Here is a 20,971-nt window from a genome sequence, read left to right as displayed (position 1 = left end):
TAAAATAATATTTATTAAATTATTATGAAGTTTGCCATAGGTTATGGTTTCATATCACTTCATTATGTCCATGTTTATAGGATTTTGAGGGAAGCAAATGGGTTTTATTTCCAGGAGGATGATATTGGACTTCAGAGAATTTAAGTCATCAACCCAGTGACATACAGCTACTTAGTATCAGAACCGGGACTATCTCCCATTTCATTAGCTTTCTTTTCCTCTGAGGGATCATTTCAAACCAGAGGCCAAAGTGCATGTATGTAATCATTTTCACCATTTAGTTCATCATCCAGAACTATTCACTTGTCTACAATGAAAAAAAAATCATCTTTGTACTTCTCTGTTCCAGAAAAGATTTAGTGCATTTTCCTCTTGGGGCATCATGGCAAACTTAAAACCTTGAGATGGAACCTAAACACGTTATATTCACAGAACCCTAATGGCAATTCATTTCTACAGGTAAGAGGAAAGGTTTTTCATAACTTACGAAATATTTTAGTAATTAGACCTTTGAGTTGGAAACTAGAGTATATGGTTCAATGTTCGTATTTAAGAGAGAAGATGCTAGTCAATTAGTTAACTCAAAGTTATATTGACAATTGATCACATGCCTTTCAGGGAATATAACAGGAAAAATAGACAGGTCTTCCCATATATTTTGGTCAATAGAGCTGTAAACTAGAAATTTGCTTTAATGTTCTTGATGAAGGATTATGGTCAATATAGGGACAATAGAATTAAGGGGCTATATTTAAGGTTTAAGAAAAGTATTAAATGGAGGCAACATTAACTATTAACCAGCTAATGTATATATGCAACTTTGAAATCACAATGTATTTTTTTTTTTCTGATGGACGGGTGCAAACAAATTTTAAGTTTTATTTTACTACCGAGCCCACTGATCCAGCAAATTTAGTGTTTTTTTTTTTTCATGGTCTATTAATGTTTAATTGCTTAAAAAAAAAAGAATTCCAATGTGCAAGGATGCTCTCTCATTGATTCTACATGATAACATTTCCAGAATTATGGCATCTCATAATGTAGTTTTAATATGGCCAAGTAGAAATAGTGTAGAGTCTGAAGTCGTAGAAATTGAGGCTTGAATCCTGTATCTTTTAGAAATTATGAACTTGGTCGAGTTATATGTCTAGTTAGGCTTCAGTCTTTTCATCTATAAAATGACACTGAATTATTCAGTTTCTGGGTTGCTATGTAGATTGTATTAAATACTGTGCACAAAATGCCTAACTCTTGGTAGCCAGGTCATGATATACAGTAGCTAGCGTTGTAATTTTCCTTGTTGTTGAACTGGGTGTTTGTTCCCGTGCATGTACTTTTTATGTTTGACCATGAGTGCTGAGAAACTGATTTTATTTTAGTCTTCCAGATGGATCGTGCTTTGTTAAAAACTCAGGATCTCTATTTTTGTCTCTCTGGCCCCTAGCAAAGTGACATAGCGAGACATCAACACAGTCAGTTCTAGTTTTCCTAAATTTCAGTTAATAGAAGTACCTGCTGTAAAAGTAGTTTGGTATTTTAACATATTATTACCATGTAACAAATATATGCATAACTTGAAGTGGTTTGCTTCTGTTTGGGATCCATTAACTGCAAATGCTTTTAATTAATTAATTAATTAATTAATTTAAAGTTTATTCATTTTTAAGAGAGAGAGAGATGGAGTGTGAGAGAGGAAGGGGCAGAGAAAGGAGACCCCGAATCTAAAGCAAACTCTAGGCTCTGAGCTCACAGCACAGAGCCCGACTTGGAGCTGGAACTCAGGAACCGGGAGATCATGACCTGAGCTGAAGTCGGATGCCCAACCAACTGAGTCACCCAGGTGCCCCAAAATGCTTTTATTTAAAAAAAAAAATTGATTGTATAATCCTTATTTATTTTGTTGGAGTTAAATAAACTCGGAGGTCGCATTTCACTTGTATGCATCTTTTGCATATGATTAACACCTTAAGGTGATTCAAGATATTTTAACGCATCAGGTCAATCAACACTCTGCAGTCATCATACAGAGGTAGTTGAACAAGATATGCCTGAATATTTGGGTCAATGTTAGTTATTCTTTGGTTAACGAGGAGAAGTAACTTCCAAGTTCACATCGTCACCAGGTGGTTTTAGAGTCCATATGTGATGTTCTTAATCTCCCACAATTATCTTAGCTCAGGCACATTAGTTAATTAAAGGCTAGAATTGTCACGTTGTTGACATTTCTTCTGTGTATATGAGTCAACATGTATTTTGTGATGGGTACTTTTAGTATACTACCCATTGGTACATTTTTCAAATTTGCTTGTGTGTTTTGTTTTCACTATACTTATTCTTACCTGCTTAACTCCTATTTTGTAGCTGACTCTTTTTAGTAAACATTTTTGTTTGTATTCCACGGATTTGAGAGGGAAGAGAGAGAAGAGGAGAACAGTTTGGGAGAGAAAGAGAGAGAATAGGAATGTTTTAAATAGAAATATATTTTTTGTGCTACTCCAAACACATATGAGAATTATGTAAGTTATCTGGGTTTATTAAAAAAATCAGATTTTAACTTAATTATATATTTTTTACTCTCAATTTTTCTAAGAATCAAATGAGCATTTTGGGGTTTCAGAGACTCATCATAATGAATCTATTCTATATGTCAGAAATATATCTGAAATATATATGTCAGAAATATATCTTGCGGAAGCGCAAGAATGTCTGAGAACGTTTCTGGGAAAATAAAGACACGTGCTTTTCTTTTCTTTCTAACAGTAGCCTTAACTTATTTATTTGTTACAGATGTGTGGATATCTCAACATAACAAAACTGTGGCATATTTCACATCATGCCTATAAATCATTTGTAAGTGAGTAAATCCAGCATGGCCTTATGTACTGTGCATTTTTTTTTTTACTCTTTTTAAACACTTTTTGGTTATAACATGCCAAAGGAAAAGCAAAAGTCACCATGCTGAAATCTGTCCCTTAAATATGATGAATCCAATAATTAATTGTGTTTCAATAACCGACATTTCAGTCCAGATTACAGGTGTCTCTTTAACTTCTTTTTAAGTTTCATTTATTCATTCTCCACTTAATGAGAAAGAGTATGATGCCACCAAGAAAACAAAAAAAAATTATTTTGTGACAAATATAGTGATTTGATTCTCTTAGCAAAAAGTTCAGAAACAATTTTATTATCTACTGCCTGGTGACATTAAGCAGCTATAACATTAAAAAATGGACAGAATTTCTTTTTGATAGAAATATATCTTAAAAATACATCCAAGGGTGGGGCACCTGCGTGACTCAGCTGGTTAAGCGTCTGGCTTCAGCTCAGGTCATGATTTCATGGTTCATGAGTTCAAGCCTTGCTTCGAGCTCTGTGCTGACTCCAGCTGAGAGCCTGAGCCTACTTTGGATTCTGTGTTTCCCTCTCTTTCTACCCCTCCCCTGCTCTCCCTCTGTCCTATCTCAAAATATAAATAAACATTAAAAATTTTTAAAAATATATATCAAAGGATTTTGTAGTAATAATCACATAAATTGAAACATAAAATTTGAAAAAAATAGCAGTATAATAAGCCACGAAGGTCAAAATGAACAAATTAATGATGTATATTTTGAGAAGAAAAAAACTGAAAGAAAAAAAAAGACATTGCACTGTTTATGTTTGAAAATAAGGTCCATCTATCTCCAGAATATTCTGCTATTCTATTCACCCATGCTCTGGAATTGAAACCAATGGAACAGGATAATTGTAAGAAAAAATAATGTAAACAGTTTTTCTGGGAAAGACAGCCTTGTACAAGTTCAGATGTGTAACTTGTCTCATTTGCTAGTCATCTGGAAACATGTTAAAAATAAATAATTTCCATAGTATTTCTCACTTAAATTCATCCCAAACTTGTGAAAGAATATGCTTACTCCCATTTTAACAGCTGGGAATATTAGAGCAAGGAATTTGATGTGCATGGTAGCCAATCCAGAACCAGTATTCAGATGTGTACTTTCCATCATGATGTTTTAAGACTCAAATATGCCTGTTTATTAATCATTGTGAATTTTAAGATTATGTGATATGAATAGAAGACCGCAAAGAATTTAACTGAAAATGAATTAGACAATAAACCATTTCAATCAACAGAATATTTTCCACTTGATAAATGCACTCAATGACTGAATATAATCATTTCGTCCTTTTATTTAACAGCGAAATGCAACCACTTGGGTACAATATCATTATCACTGCCTATTTTATCACTGCCAAGGAAATCTTTATACCCTGCTAAGAAAAAAATATGAGAATATGATTGGATGGACTCTATTTTCACAAGATATTGTCTTTAGTACCTACAAATAGAAAGTGAGATGTCAGGGTTCCCATCAGATTTAAATTTACACAGCATTCAGATGGAAAATGTAACCAAAGTCACCATGTTTATATTGACGGGTTTCACAGATGATTTTGAGGTGCAAATCTTCCTCTTTTTACTATTTCTAGCAATCTACCTTTTTACTCTGGTAGGAAATTTGGGGCTAGTTATATTAGTCATTGGAGATTCTCGGCTACACAACCCCATGTACTACTTTCTGAGCGTATTGTCTTTCCTGGATGCCTGTTATTCTTCAGTTGTCACCCCAAAAATGTTGGTCAATTTCCTCGCAGAGAATAAAACCATTTCCTATGTTGGATGTGCAGCGCAGATGCTTCTCTTTGTTACCTTTGGGACCACAGAATGCTTTCTCTTGGCTGCAATGGCATATGACCGCTATGTCGCCATCTACAACCCTCTCCTGTACTCAGTGAGCATGTCACCCAGAGTCTATGTGCCACTCATCGTTGCTTCCTACGTGGGTGGCATTTTGCATGCTTCCGTACACACCGTGGCCACATTCAGCCTGTCCTTCTGCGCATCCAATGAAATTAGACATGTCTTTTGTGACATCCCTCCTCTCCTCGCCATTTCTTGTTCTGACACTCACACAAACCAGCTCCTGCTCTTCTACCTTGTGGGCTCCATTGAGCTCGTCACTATCCTGACAGTTCTGATCTCCTATGGTTTCATTCTGTTGGCCATTCTGAAGATTCATTCTGCTGCAGGGAGGCGGAAAGTCTTTTCTACATGTGGCTCTCACCTAACTGGAGTGTCAATATATCATGGAACCATCCTCTTCATGTATGTGAGACCAAGTTCCAGCTATGCTCTGGACCATGACATGATAGTCTCAACATTTTACACGATTGTGATTCCCATGCTGAATCCCATCATCTACAGTTTAAGGAACAAAGATGTAAAAGAAGCGATGAAAAATCTGTTTGGTAAAAAATTGGTTCCTAAGTAAAATACATTTTCAACACTGAGTTTCATACCAGTCCAAGTCTCTTTGCTCAGAAACTAAAGAAAATGTCTTGATTGCAGTAACAGTGCTTGTATATCCTAGAATATTTTCCAACAAAGCATTTAGCAGCCTTCGAACACAGCATTTTACAAATATAGATAATTTTTATCATCTGTTTACTTTTATTGTGTTCAAGTGGATTCATATTAAATATTAATTGATGTAAGTGTATTGTTGTTGTCCATCATTGCGGAATGTGATTTGCACTGACTACTACTATGGCTTATGTTCTCGGGTTCCTATGGATTAGAACACGTTCACACCGCTGATAGTCTTTAGCACTCATTATGAGGTTACTTCTCCATTCTGGAGTCCTGTGAAGACCTTAATGTTACTTCATTTGCCTTATGTTTTTTTTTTTAATTTTTATTAATTTTTTTTAATGTTTATTTATTTTTGAGACAGAGAGAGACAGAGCATGAATGGGGGATGGTCAGAAAGAGAGGGAGACACAGAATCTGAAACAGGCTCCAGGCTCTGAGCCGTCAGCACAGGGCCCGACTCAGGGCTCGAACTCAGGGACCGCGAGATCATGACCTGAGTCAAAGTCGGACGCTTAACTGACTGAGCCACCCAGGCGCCCCCATTTGCCTTATTTTGGAGTAAGATCCATCCAGGCTTATTGCCATGGCCTTTCCACTGTTTGGCTCAACATTATATATCTTTATTCCACTATCAGAATCTTTTCTTATTACTGTCCAGTCATAGAACAGTAACATTTATTGATAGTGTATTTATTTAAAAAAAATTTTTAATGTTTATTTATTTTTGAGATTTATTTATTTTTGAGAGTGTGAGTGGGGGAGGGGCAGAGAGAGAGGCAGACACAGAATCTGAAACAGGCCCCAGGGTCTGAGCTGTCAGCCCAGAGCCCGATGCGGGGCTCGAACCCACGAGCCGTGAGAAGTCAGACGCTTAACCGACTAAGCCACCCAGGCACCCCCTATTGATGGTGTATTTAAGTGTCGTGAAAGACAAATAGAAATAGAGCTGAGAGAAAAGCAACAACGGTTCAAATATATAAATATATGTATATATAATATGTCTGTGTGTACCTTATATCTACATTATATACATACATGATATATAAACATATTATACATACATACATCATATATGCATTTATGTATGTATATATGGTTTGTGTGAGTGTCAGAACAAAAAATGGGAAGTAGTGGGGTGCCTGGGTGGCTCAGTCGGTTAAGCATCTGAGTTTTGATTTCAGCTCAGGTCGTAATCTCACAGTTCGTGAGTTCGAGCCCTGCATCAAGCTCTGCGCTGACAGCTCAGAGCCTGGAGCCTGTTTCAGAATCTATGTCTCCCTCTCCTTCTTCCCCTCTCCCACTCATTCTCTCTCTCTCTCTCTCTCAAAAATAAACATTAAAAGCATCTAAAAAATAATTTAAAAGAGGCAAGTAGTGGAGGGATGCCACAAAAGACATGTATAATTTCATTGGATGCATGGAAGGACAGGCTGAATGTCATCACTGTGTGTACAAAAGCATGCAAAATGCCACCCACATAGGAAGAAACACTGAGTGTGTTACATAGACTCTGGGTGACATGCTCACTGAGTACAAGAGAGGGTTGTAGATTGCTATATAGCAATCGTATGGTTTCTTGGTTGAGACAGTTAGAGTTGCTCCCACTAGGCTTTTTCCATCATGATAACCCTAACTCACATGTCAGGGAACCAATGTGGGGATTCTTCCAGGGTCTCAGTTGTTTTATTCCAATTACACATTCTGGAACTGGAGAAATAACCAGAGGATGGGCCAGGGACACACTGGCCTCACTGCAACATCGGCCAGAAGTAAAACTCCATTGATCACCTGACTTCCACAAGCCCCTCCCCTGACTCTTGGATCACAAAAAACCAAACACACAGTGATATTTTGGGTTTTCTACAATTATCATCATCAGTTCAGAACTAGTATCCAGTAGTTCCCAAAGACCTGGTTATTTCTTTTTCACTAATGCACAGTTACCCTGGTAAATGTCCAAAGTCCCTTTGGCAAAGGCTTGGAGAAAGATTGATAGTTTAAATTTTTTGGTAATATGCAAGGTTCATCCCTCAAGGGTACCTGACCTCCCTTCACTGAAGAGGTTCTAGGGCTATAAGCTTCTTCAGTTCACAAACTGATTGCTGAGCTCCCACAATGACAGTTTTTATGATTCAAGTTAGACTTTTGTTCACTTAACCTGCTTATATAGATCAAGTCAGAATTTAGTGTTTTTTCATCTGTTTCACTTCTAGAAATACCATGATCAACTTGCCATTGCCTTGCTTATAAATGGGCAAGACTATTCTGATTGCTGCTTTGAGTCCACCGTCCTAGGGGGTAACCACATCCCTCTGTCCTTGCAGGTGGATGCCTCCACTTGGACTCTACCTCTCCAGAGTGAATGTTATCTATGCAAATGGTTATGTAGCAATACCTATCCCAAACAGGAAACTTCTCATACAGGAGATGCAACGAGAGAAATGGAACGAAGCCTGCTAACTTTAGGAAAACTTTATATGCCTGTATTGTTTTCAAGTAAGAAAACTTTAATTAAGACATAAAGACTTAGGGGCACCTGGGTGGCTCAGTCTGCTAAGCATCAGACTTTGGCTCAGGTCATGATCTCACATTTTGCAAGTTTGTACCCCAGGTCAGGCTCTGTGATGACAGCTCAGAGTCTGGAGCCTGCTTCAGATTCTGTGTCTCCCTCTCTCTCTGCCCCTCCCCACTCATGCTCGGTCTCTCTCTCTCTCTCGAAATTAAATAAACATTCATTTTTTTTTTTAAAACGTACATAAAGACCTTAAACCTTCAATAAGGTTATTTTTGTAGGTAAGTATGTAGAAAAGCTTTGTGATATTTGTCTTTACAAGTGTAGTGCAGCATTTATGAAACCTTCCATACATTAGTGATGACTAAGACCTGAATAAAAAAGTTTCTCAAAATTTCATTCTATTTAGAAATGAAGGATAAATGTAAAAAAAAAAAAACAAAAAACAAAAAACCTCTCAATGTGTTCATTTAAGCATTTTTGTATGTTACTAAACTATCCTTAAGTCAAAAGAAATGGGAAAAAATCAGAAATACTGATTATGAAAACATGAAGTGCTGAAATATGCGTGATTCCACTGACATAATATTCACTGGAAAATTTGTACCCAAATGAGAAAGCTAGAAAAAAATAGCAAAGTGATCAAGAGAGAGAGAGGATAGATTTTAAAGGAAAAATGTAAATTAGAAAATCTAAGGCAGTACCTAATAACATTCTTTTTCACATGCATCCCTTCATTGAGTTAAATAAAATCTTTTTGGCAATTTCTTATATACACAATTTGTTCATTTAGGGAATGTTGATTGAGCCACAATATGTGTGAGATAAAATTCCAGACACATATGTCTGGAAAATAGATCAGACAATAAATCAAATATAAATTAAATGCATGTTATATGAAATTGTGATAAGTGAAAGGAGTGTATTTAAGAAGGAAAGAATATGAGGATATTCAAAGGAAGTAAATTCTAATTATCATAATGTAGTCAATGAACTCCTCACTAAGAATAGGCATTTAAAAACAGGAGTTATGTGAATGACAGCCCAGAAAACCTTGCAAACAGAAGGAAAAAAAAATGCAGAAAAATTGTTGGGGCATATATATTGTGGTAAAAGATTATCTATATTTATACAGTTAAGGTGTTATTTATACTTAATGATCCCTCTTTAGGGAAATAGCCTTAAGTAGTACTCTGTGTTCTAAGGAGATCATCTTATTGGAACCAAAGGGATTCAACACTTAAAATAATAATAATAATAATAATAATAAGGGCTCTGGGTTGGCTCAGTTAAGTGTCTGACTCTTGATTTGGGCTCAGGTAACTATCTCATGTTTTGTGAGTTCAAGCCCTGCTTGTGGCTCTGCACTGACATTGTGGAGCCTGCTTTGGGATTCTCTGTCTCCCTCTCTGCCCCTCCCCAGTCTCTCTCTCTCCCTGTCTCAAAACAAATAAAAAAATAATAGTGATGATGATGATGATGATAATGAAATGTAAGAGGGAAGGATGGAGGGGCACCAGGGGAGCTCAGTCAGGTAAGCATCTGACTCTTGGTCTCAGCTCAGGTTGTGATCTCGCAGTTTGTAGGTTAGGGCCCTGTGTGGAATTCAGCACTGATGCGTGGGCCCTGCTTGGGATTCTGTCTCCCTCTCTCTCTGCCCTCCCTTGCTTGCTCACTCTCTCTCTCTTTCAAAATAAGTAAAAATAAAACTTTAAAAAAAAAAAGGAAGGAAGGATTGAAAAACACAACCACTTACAATGAATTAACTTTGAAGGACACATGTCCTTGCAATTAAAATGAGGTCTGTTGGAAACAGGGCTAAACATGAGTATAGTTGGGATGGTTCTTTAAAAAAAAATTAATGCTTCTTAGTTTTGATAGAAAGAGAGAGAGAGAGATCGATCACTAGCTGGGGAGGGACAGAGAGAGAGAGGGAGACACAGAATCCGAAGCAGCTCTAAGCTGTCAGCACAGAGTCCGATGGGTTGCTCGAACTCACAGACCATGAGATCGTGACCTGAGCTGAAGTCGGTGGCTTAACCAACTGAGCCTCCAGACACCCCTATGCCTTGGTTCTTGGGTCTGGGCACCAAGGAGTAGTGGCGTCTGTAAGACCATAATAAAGTGGTAGTGGTCAGAAGAAAAGAGAGCCAAAGCTGAGTCTATACCAAGTTAGTAGGAAAGCCCATAAAGTTGGGCTGCAGCTTAGCTCAGCTTCCGCCAGCCAGCTGTAACTCACTCTCTGAATTGTGCTTGTTTTTTGTTGTTCTTGAGTTTAAGTATAATCTTGATCGGTGCTAACGTCTGGTCTCTGTATTCTGTGAGGCAGAAAATGGATTTAATGTCCATGCTCTGAAGGAAATAACGAAAAGAGGAGAGATGTACTCTCACAAGCAGCGTGGTAGTGACACCAGGGATTTAAATATATTATCTATGGTCCCTGCTCTCAGTGCATGGATTTAAGGATGGAGCAGAGTTGGGGCGCCTGGGTGGCGCAGTCGGTTAAGCGTCCGACTTCAGCCAGGTCACGATCTCGCGGTCCGTGAGTTCGAGCCCCACGTCAGGCTCTGGGCTGATGGCTCAGAGCCTGGAGCCTGTTTTCGATTCTGTGTCTCCCTCTCTCTCTGCCCCTCCCCCGTTCATGCTCTGTCTCTCTCTGTCCCAAAAATAAATTAAAAAAACGTTAAAAAATAAATAAATAAATAAAAAAGGATGGAGCGGAGTTATTTTATCAGGAGTCAGATACCAGTGATTCAATGAAAGTGGATTGGGATTATGTGAGCTTGGTTTTTTTTCCCAGTGACGTAGTATTTGCTCAAGCTATTCAGATATGATCTTCAAGTTAGGTATAATTGCAACTATGGGAGACTATCCAGTTTGACTCATATGAGGATGAAAGGTAATACTATACATTTTAAAGTAAAGATCACATACATATGTGACTCTGTATTTATAAATATACTTACAAATAATAAATATATGTATGTGTCTATATGCAAATATATCTATATGTAATGAATATATGCATGTGTGCACATGTACATGCACAGACACACACATATATACGTGTATATATATATGTATATATAATGTGTATATGTATTGGTATATATACCAATATTCATATGTGAAAACCTAACTCCCCATACCTCAGAATATGACTATATTTGACAATAAAGCCTTTGAGGAGATAATTAACTTAAAATGAGGTCGTTAGAGTGGACCCTAATCCAAGATCACTGGTATCATAAAGAGAGATCAGAACGCAGAGACACAGAGAGGAATGACCATGTGGAGACAGAAAGAGAAGACTGCCATCTACAAGTGAAGGAGAGAGGAATAGGAAGAAATTCACTCCGTTTCACCTTCAGACTTACAGATTCTGTAACGGTTAGCAATAGGTTGCTGCTGTGAAAGCCACCAGTCTGTGGCACTTTGTTATGGCAGCCTGAGCAAGTTAATACAATCAGCCTCAGCACAGATGCATATGTATTTACACATGTGTGTATAAATGTATGTGTGCGCCTGTGTGTATTTCCAGATGAATTAAGGAAGAAGCAAAGGAATGACAGAGATTTTCTACATATGTGAAAAATGTACAGGTGAGATGTGACCACAATCTTTAAATAAAAATAAATACCAAGAAGACAAAGACACAAATAAACTAAAGCAAAACATTTCTATTTTAATATTGAGATGATCAATAGCATTCATAATTTTTCTCAATTTAATGGTCAATGTGAAAAGTAGACTTTATTGATATACCAATTTTTACCAAACAGATTTTTCATCGCTTCTTTTACATCTTTGTTCCTTAAACTGTAGATGATGGGATTCAGCATGGGAATCACAATCGTGTAAAATGTTGAGACTATCATGTCATGGTCCAGAGCATAGCTGGAACTTGGTCTCACATACATGAAGAGGATGGTTCCATGATATATTGACACTCCAGTTAGGTGAGAGCCACATGTAGAAAAGACTTTCCGCCTCCCTGCAGCAGAATGAATCTTCAGAATGGCCAACAGAATGAAACCATAGGAGATCAGAACTGTCAGGATAGTGACGAGCTCAATGGAGCCCACAAGGTAGGAGAGCAGGAGCTGGTTTGTGTGAGTGTCAGAACAAGAAATGGCGAGGAGAGGAGGGATGTCACAAAAGACATGTCTAATTTCATTGGATGCGCAGAAGGACAGGCTGAATGTGGCCACGGTGTGTACAGAAGCATGCAAAATGCCACCCACGTAGGAAGCAACGATGAGTGGCACATAGACTCTGGGTGACATGCTCACTGAGTACAGGAGAGGGTTGTAGATGGCGACATAGCGGTCATATGCCATTGCAGCCAAGAGAAAGCATTCTGTGGTCCCAAAGGTAACAAAGAGAAGCATCTGCGCTGCACATCCAACATAGGAAATGGTTTTATTCTCTGCGAGGAAATTGACCAACATTTTTGGGGTGACAACTGAAGAATAACAGGCATCCAGGAAAGACAATACGCTCAGAAAGTAGTACATGGGGTTGTGTAGCCGAGAATCCCCAATGACTAATATAACTAGTCCCAAATTTCCTACCAGAGTAAAAAGGTAGATTGCTAGAAATAGTAAAAAGAGGAAGATTTGCACCTCAAAATCATCTGTGAAACCCGTCAATATAAACGTAGTGAACTCAGTTACATTTTTCAACTTAATTGTGTATAAGTCTAAATCCAATGTCAACCCTGCCATTTTAGTATTTATTTGCAGGTTTTAAAGGCGATATTTTTGAAAATAGAACCCACTTTATGTATTCTCATGTTTGTTTCTTAGAAGGACATGTTGAAATCCTTGTCAGTGAAGGAAAAGGCAGTGATGAAGAAGTTGTGTTCCAGAGGATACATTATCCTGCGTAAATAAAGAAATTATTTTATTAAGTTGTTGGTTAAATTTTTCATGTTAAACAAATTATGCCAATTATTGGGTTAATTTCCAGTTGTTTTCTGTTAAATTTTCTCCCATCTTGCTTCATATTGCATCATCTGAAAATCTTCAAATATGAATGAATATAGAAATTTAAAAATCTGAAAATATTATAATAAAAATTACATACCTGTTACTAGTCCTAGATTTTGTAAAATGTGTGTGAAATTCCTTGTGTGTGTGTGTGTGTGTGTGCGTGTGTGTGTATCCAGTTGTTAAAATGGGACCACCTACATGTGTATCCCTGGGATGCATTTAAATGAGAAATACAGTGTGAAAATTATTTAAATTCAAAATATTCACAAATGAGTACAATATAGGATGTTAGATTTAGATATTAGCCCTTGTCATACAGGGCAGCCCTCTCTGACCATCACAATACTCTATGGTGTCAGGCATCTTGGAAATTCATTGCTATCATTGCATTGTACTTTGGTCATGTCAGTAAAATGATAGTATGTCTACTTACACCCCCCTGATGATTTTGTCCATAATAATTCTTTTCCTTATCTAGCTCATTTCATCTTAGGAGATAAAGATTAGGTAGACAAAAATACAAACTCTCAATTTTAACAAAATAGACCAATATGGAAGACTAATTTTTTCAATTCTTCACCTGTAATACAGTTAGAAAACATACACAGGGCACATCTATGAGAACGATGTCATAAATGCTAACCTTGAGAAGGACAGCAATGATAGCTGCAACCACATGATATTAAGTGGCTACTGAGGGTTAAAAATTGTGTGTACATTATCTTATGTCATCTGCATAGCAACCTGCAAACTAAATAATTTAGCATCCTTTTATAGATGAGAAAACTGAGAAACAGCTTGACCTATAACCAGGCCGTGGTCATACCGATAGTTAGAAGCAAAGACAGGATTGAAGACCAGGTTTCTCTGTCCCACACTTGCAGCTGTGTCTAGCGGGAGCATGAAGGACACCATGAATTCCATTTGGGGGCATCTTTGAGGTGGTCGAGTAGACACCATGAACAAAGCTCACCCTCCCGAGTTGAAAAAAAATTATGGACAAGAAACTATCATTGATATCAAATGGCAGACATGTCCAAGGACTATTGCAGGGGTTCAATCCCTTTATGAATTTTGTGATAGATGGAAGTGTGCAAATGGCAACTAGTGGGCAACGGAGTATTGGAATGGTGGTATACGAGGAAATAGCATCATCATGTTAGAAGCTTTGGAACGAATATAAACAACGTGTGTGTTCATCAGAAGAAATCAAAATGGCTTCCACATGTCCCCTCTCCATAGCACCTGTTTTACTACAATATAAAAATCAGGTTATGTGCATTTTCATATTGAACCTTTTGTTAAATAAACTTTTGTAATGATTAAAAAATAAGCTATGGGCAGTTGACTATGTTGCAATTCATTTTGATATGCCATAATTCTGGAAAGGTTGTCTTCTGGAAACAATACAAAATAACATCCTCATGTGTTTGAATTCTTTTATAAAGCCATCAAGTTTAAGCAGATCATGACTTAAAAAAAAGAAAATAAAACTGAAGTGGCTTCTTCAGCAAGCAGCTAACCAGTAAAACAAATTTAAAATTCATTTATGTGTTTGCATTAGAAAAACAAATTATGATCCTCAACTGGCATGTATCTGATGATTGGTTGATAGTTAATTTGCTCTCTATATAATAATTTTCCTAAATTTGTAATACATCCCTTTATTTCAACTACCTTTATTCCAGCTGTTACATTCCATCAAGAAAGTGAAATAAAATGTCTAATTTCCAAATCTGTTGACCTAAACATGCAAGGAGTCTTTCCTATTATCCTTGTAATGTTCCCTGGAATTTCCTTGTTCAATTTTAATTTAATTCTCAGTTAACTAGAAATTTCCATCTCAGATTTAAATATTATAATGCGGAATCTAGTTTGAGATTCAAGGTTATGACTTCTGAAGAATTCTGTAAGTAATAAGAAACACTTTCCTCTTACCTGTGGAAATGAACTGCTCATTCAGTTAACATACCCTATGCTCACTGATCATTTGGAGTTTTATAGCAGACTTTCAAGCTCTTCTTGATGTCCACAGGGATGCTCCAAGGAGAAAATAGGGTAATTATCTTCGGGGACGGAAAAGTCAGATAATTTCATATGTTTCTTTCATAGTAAATGAGTGGCTCTGGAACCATGAGCTACATGATAAAAATGATCACATGAATACACTTTGGCCTCTGGTATAAAATAGCCCTCAGGGCAGAGCAATACATAGGGCTGGAAAATAATCTAATGCTACAGGACACAATCCTGGCTCAGATACTAAATAAATATACGCCATTGGGTTTATGACTTAAATTCTTTAAAACCCAGTTCTTTCTTCCTGAGAACATAACCTGTTTACTTGTCTCAAAATAAGGTATGACAAATTTCATAATCATTTAATAAAGATTACTATATTTATTTAACTTTTAAAGTGGCATGAAAAATACATGAAGCTCACTGAGAGTTTAATAAGGAGAAAATATATGAATACATAAACAGGAAGTATTGAAAGCAGAGATGGGACACTATATAGATAAATTTAATATTCTATGTAATAAACAAAATATGAGAGATCTGGCAGAGATAAAGGTCAAACTTTTTGTGTCGGTCAGGTTCTTGTCTTGGAAATCTTGTATACTCATCTATAAACTAGTTCATGGCTATGTACTTAAATAAATTATTCAAAAATGTGTTTAAAATACATAGGTGCCTGAGCTCAACACCTGGGGAGACTAAATTAATAGATACAGAATGTTGGTCATGGGATTTGAATTTAAGAACAAAAGAATGAAAGAAAGAAAGGGATAAAGAAGATACTGATCTATTAATTAAATGTAATTGCAAATTATCTATATATTCAATGCAACCCGAGTTAAAACCAAGAAAAGCATTTTTGTAGAAATTAACAAAGGAATTCCACAATTCTACAATATAGAATATTTCTATTGCCCATAATGTGGTTATTGTTACACAGTTGTGTGTGTCTATTCAAATTCATGTAACTGGCACATATAAATGGTAGATTTTTTGTATTTTATTAAAATGCAATAACTCTGTCCTTGAAAAAACTAGCTATTACATAAATTAGTCTCTGTTTCATACTATGGCTATCTTTACATGGGAGAGAGTGACTGGAAGAATACAGGAGGTTCCCTGGGTTCTGGAAATGTTCTTTCTCTTGGGCTTGTTTATAAGGGTGTGTTCAATTTAAAAATTCATCAAGCTGTACTCTTGAGATGTATGTACTTTCCTATGTGTACATTTTTTCAATAAAATTAAAAAGGAAACTAAATATTTTATTGTAACTTTTCCAAATAAATGTCATAAACCCTTATTTATTAAAAATTCTATATCTCTCATTTTATTGATATACTCATTCAGATAGTTATAAATTTTTGTATGTCAATTTTATATTTGTATGAGTCACATCTCTATTGTTTTTTAAATTATATCTTAGTACTTTTAGATCTGTCATTTTCTATCAAATTCTTAATTCTCTTAATTATTTACTTGAAACTGATTTTTCTTCATCTCTCTTTCTCTTCTCTTTCTTAATTATGCTTTCAGTAGTGACCACCCACTCTTGTATTAAATTTCTATGTATTAAATTACTCTTGATTGCTGAATTTTTGCCTTATTTCCATTTTCTGGTTTATTATTCTGAGTTATTTGTAGCATATGTCCTCATTCTTCTGATATCTTGTATTCTCATTTCTGATACCTTTGATATTTTTGAGTCATCAGTCATTTAATTTTTGTTTGTTTGTTTTATATTAAGATGTATTTGATGTGGTTCATTTGATTCCTTATGGCCTGGGTTGATGTTCTGATTTTGGTAACTTTTGAACATTATTTGGTTATTTTTACCCTTTTGCAATTTAAATGTAATTATAAAGAGTTCAATAATAATCCTTTGATTCATTCAATGTGTCAATAGGATGGGCATTTTGACTATCAGGAGGCGCATGTGAAGTTGGAGATATATCAAGTAGCTTTTCCAGCTTTGTGTTCAAAGATGACTCATGTTTTTATGAAGGTCTTAAAATATTATTGTACAGCTACTTTAAGTGCCACAGCAGATGTTGCCTTGTAAAGGATTACTCTAAACTTTAGACTTGTGTATTGCTCTAGCAATCCTTTATAAGTCCTGCATTTTCCAGAAGACCCCTCCCTTGTTGAAATTTACTTTCCTAGTGTATTTGCCTTACTCAATTGACATGATTCTCAGCTTTTCTTCTAAGTGAAGCCCTGTCTTTTCCAAAGCAAGTATGTACGGCATACTTCTGAGATCTATTCCAGTTTTTTATGGACCCTTTGTAACATGATTAAGCCTGTGTAAGAGTGGGGGATACCTAAAAAAAATAAAGAAAAATAAAAAAAAATAAAAATGTTAAATGTCTCTATTTTGGTCCCAGGGGTATGTGTGTGTATGAGTGAACTGCACGTGTATACGTGATAAACATCTGTTTGTCAACCAATCAATAGATATTTTTATTTAATTTGAATAAACACTACATTAACATTTAGTAGTCACAAAATTACATGATTTATCAAGTCCTACAGAGCTTTAAACTTTTAATGTCTCCTCCACATTTCTATGGGAGTTTTTGGATTTTTCTTATTACCTTGAATAATGATCAATCTTCCAGCAAGCTTAGACGGCACACTTCTAAATGTATTCATCAAACCCATGTACTCTATGATTTGTACAGAGTAAACGTGTAATACCTTTCATTGACTATAAATCCATCTGCTAGATTTTGCAGGAGATATATTATAGTTTTACATCATTTTAGTTTACCATGTTTACTGACCTGTCACAATTAAAAAAAAATGGCTTCTATTGCCCAGATGAGGGAATTGATTCTCAGAGAAGTTAGTTCTAACCCAGTGTCAGAGCTATTATATTAAGAGCATGTCTCAGTTCTAAAGACTTTTTATCTAGTGTCTGTATATATCTTTAGGGCATTATTTTAAACCAGGGATCAAACAACTATTTATTTTCTATAATATTAACATACAGTACATTATTCCAGACTACTTACTTCTTTATTATTGAGTAAATCCTTGAATTGCTATTTTGAACCAGAAGATAATTGGACCATATTCCCATTAGGGCATCTCCTCTGAGTTTTATCAACAGCTGAGTAAGTGGATATAAGCAATCTAAATGAACTACATTCATAAGGTACCTAAACCTGCCTTTGCTGTTCTGTAGGTAAGAGAAGTTTTCAGATAATTTGCAGAATATTTAGGAAATGAAACCTAAAACATCAAGGTCAAATATGTGATGAAATCCCTAATATTAAAGCTTTTACTTGTTGCCTATTGTACAGGTGAATAGAATACATTCTTCACAAACTGGACTTATGCAGATCTGTCTAAAAATTGGATAACAACACTTCCTGGAATAAAACAAAAGAAATGGAAAATAATGAATTTGAATTTGTGAAAGCAATTAGAAGTCTCCAAATACATCTATATTTTCATTTTCTTGATGTCAGAAGGCAGACCAGTTCAAAGTGAAACAAGATAAAATGTTTCAATCGAGGGCAAGGAAACATTTAACTCATTCAACTCTCTGGGCACTTATATTTTAATATAATAAGGCAAATAATATTTTATATTATATTTTATATTATATTTTAATATAATAAGGCAAATAATAATTCCTTTCATTTTATTTTGCTGGCCACTTCAGATGACGACTTATTTCATAGTGTTTCTCTTGCCTTGATGACTTAAAATATTTAAATACATTTAAAAAAACACATTTTGTTTTATTCCAATGGAGGTCCTGGGGAGGGAAGTCAATTGCAGAATGAAGCTATGGCATAATAAGAAGCAATGAAAAAAGGTGAAAAGTGGGTGCTCTCTGAAGGACACTTGAGACTGAATCTTGGCTGTGGCACTTGTTATCTGTGAGAGTTATTACAAAAAGGAAATAAAGTAATGTGTGCAAAAGTCCATTCCTACAGCTCAATAAATGTTAGTTCTTTGTTCTCTACTCCTTTGTGAATTTAGAGCTTCAGTAGTGAGCCCAACATATTTGGAGTATTCTGCCTTCTATGAAAGTTATATTTTTGGAAGTGACTTTAAATTAATTATAAATGTTGATCATACATTATTAAATTCTTTAAGAATACAGTCTCTCTTCGTAAGTCTGGGTCTGATATATGTACTAATATTGATTTAGTTATACTCACCTAACAGAAAGATAGTTTCATATAATATTTAAATGAAGTGTTAAATATTGTAATTTTTTATTATCTTATTTACCCCCCCCCAAAAAAAAGAAAATTAAGCTCACTCTAATGTGACACATAGGATTATGGGGATCTGTGTGTGCATTTTTATTTTTTGTCTTGTTATTATTAATGGATCATGCAATTCACAAAACTAGTCTCTAATCTAGACATAAATTGTGTGCAGAGGGAAAAACAGAATCATAATATAAATCACTGGATTTAATCTACTGGAAAAATGTTTAAGTACATATTAGCAATCAGAAAAAATGTGTTACATGTAGCTAAAGAATGAAATATCTAGTTCAAGGCTCTGGTCCGTTGGTTTTCAATGATGTAGCTGTAACATTGGTGTTGTGCTCATATATTTACTATTTAAAAAAATAATATATTGATGCAAATTTAATTACATGAATCTTAAAATTATTAAAAATGGGCATATTTAAAGAAAATGGCTTGAAATATTTATTGTTTTACATGCTTAGTCTGCCTGGTTGTACATTATTGTATCCACTTTGTCACTTAGATTTACTGCTCTTTGAAAGAGGAGTTGAATCACTGTATCCTACACCTGAAACTAACATAACACAATATAACTATACTGAAAATGAAATAAAATAACTTAAAGAAAAAAAAAAGAAGAAGGGTTGCTTTGGAGAGAAAGTCTGGTATCACACATGACTTTTACTAATGGAGCTGAATGAAGAAAACATACTTCCAAATTCCAAATCTATGTAATTGTCCCTGTACCCAGTATACCTGTACCCTGTACCCTGACCTGATGCCGCGAGTTGTATTGGGGTTGAGCTTTTTCATGTGACTCTTTGCTGCATTAAAACATAGATTGGTTTCATCATATTTATGAAAGTCTGTTTTTCTTTTTTTCTTTTCTGTTTTTACCTCATCTACATAAACTCTTATCTGAACCTTCTTTTGGTAAATATTCATGATATTTTTTTTCCTTTTTAAAATTTTTTAAATGTTTATTTGTTTTTGAGAGAGAGGGAGACAGCGTGAGCACGGAGGGGCAGAGAGAGGAGGACAGAGGATCTGATGCAGGCTCTGCAATGACAGCAGAGAGCCTGATGAGGGGTTCGAACTTAGGAATCATATCATGATTTGAGCCAAAGTTGGATGCTCAATGGGCTGAGCCACCCAGGCACTCTTCCTTTTTTCTAACATAAGAAAAAAACGTATTCAGGTTTTCACAGTCAATTCATTAAGGTGTTTTTTGGTTTTTTTGTTTTTGTTTTTTGCGGGGAGGGGGCCATCCTCCTACTTCTTTTTTAAATGTTCATTTATATTTGAGAGAGACAGAATGCCAGCAGGGGAGGGGCAGAGAGAGAGAGGGAGACACAGAATCCAAAGCAGGTTCTAGTCTCCAAGCTGTCAGCACAGAGCCTGACACGGGGCTGGAACCCATGAACTGTAAGATCATAACCTAAGCCAAAGTTAGACGCTTAACCGACTGAGCCACCCTAGTGCCCCAAGGTTGTTTTTTTTTGTTTGTTTGTTTTTGTTTTGTTTTGTTTTGTTTTTTGTTTTTTTAATGAAATGATATATTTAAAAGCATTTCATTATGTTAAAGAAGCTCAAAAATATTCAGTTAATTAGGATAAGTGGTTTGTTTGAGCGTCTTAATTTGTTTTGTTGTAACTTTTATTTCCAATACATAGGATTCACCTTAAATTTGCTTTTTTTTTTTAATTTTTTTTTCAACATTTATTTATTTTTGGAACAGATTGAGACAGAGCATGAATGGGGGAGGGGCAGAGAGAGAGGGAGACACAGATTCGGAAGC

The 20,971-nt window shown here is 35.6% G+C and overlaps 2 protein-coding genes and 1 pseudogene across 2 annotated transcripts; 2 read left to right on the top strand and 1 right to left on the bottom strand.

Annotated features, from left to right (window-relative positions):
* Positions 1–4,304: 4,304 nt before the first annotated feature.
* LOC122482772 (olfactory receptor 1102-like) lies at positions 4,305–5,333 on the top strand. Its single transcript, XM_043579068.1, has one exon. The coding sequence runs from the start codon at positions 4,359–4,361 to the stop codon at positions 5,331–5,333; it is 975 nt and encodes a 324-aa protein (XP_043435003.1). The 5' UTR covers positions 4,305–4,358.
* A 46-nt stretch (positions 5,334–5,379) lies between these two features.
* LOC122484338 (olfactory receptor 1102-like) lies at positions 5,380–12,688 on the bottom strand. The gene is made up of 2 exons (XM_043582298.1): positions 11,731–12,688; positions 5,380–5,504 (listed from the first exon to the last, which is right to left on the bottom strand). The coding sequence occupies exons 1-2, from the start codon at positions 12,671–12,673 to the stop codon at positions 5,380–5,382; spliced, it is 1,068 nt and encodes a 355-aa protein (XP_043438233.1). The 5' UTR covers positions 12,674–12,688.
* A 1,210-nt stretch (positions 12,689–13,898) lies between these two features.
* LOC122482771 lies at positions 13,899–14,123 on the top strand (annotated as a pseudogene).
* Positions 14,124–20,971: the final 6,848 nt, after the last annotated feature.

The sequence above is a fragment of the Prionailurus bengalensis genome, chromosome D1 (assembly GCF_016509475.1).
Source record: "Prionailurus bengalensis isolate Pbe53 chromosome D1, Fcat_Pben_1.1_paternal_pri, whole genome shotgun sequence".
In the NCBI taxonomy this organism is placed as follows: Eukaryota; Metazoa; Chordata; class Mammalia; order Carnivora; family Felidae; genus Prionailurus; species Prionailurus bengalensis.
This window is presented reverse-complemented; position numbering and strand designations above follow the sequence as displayed.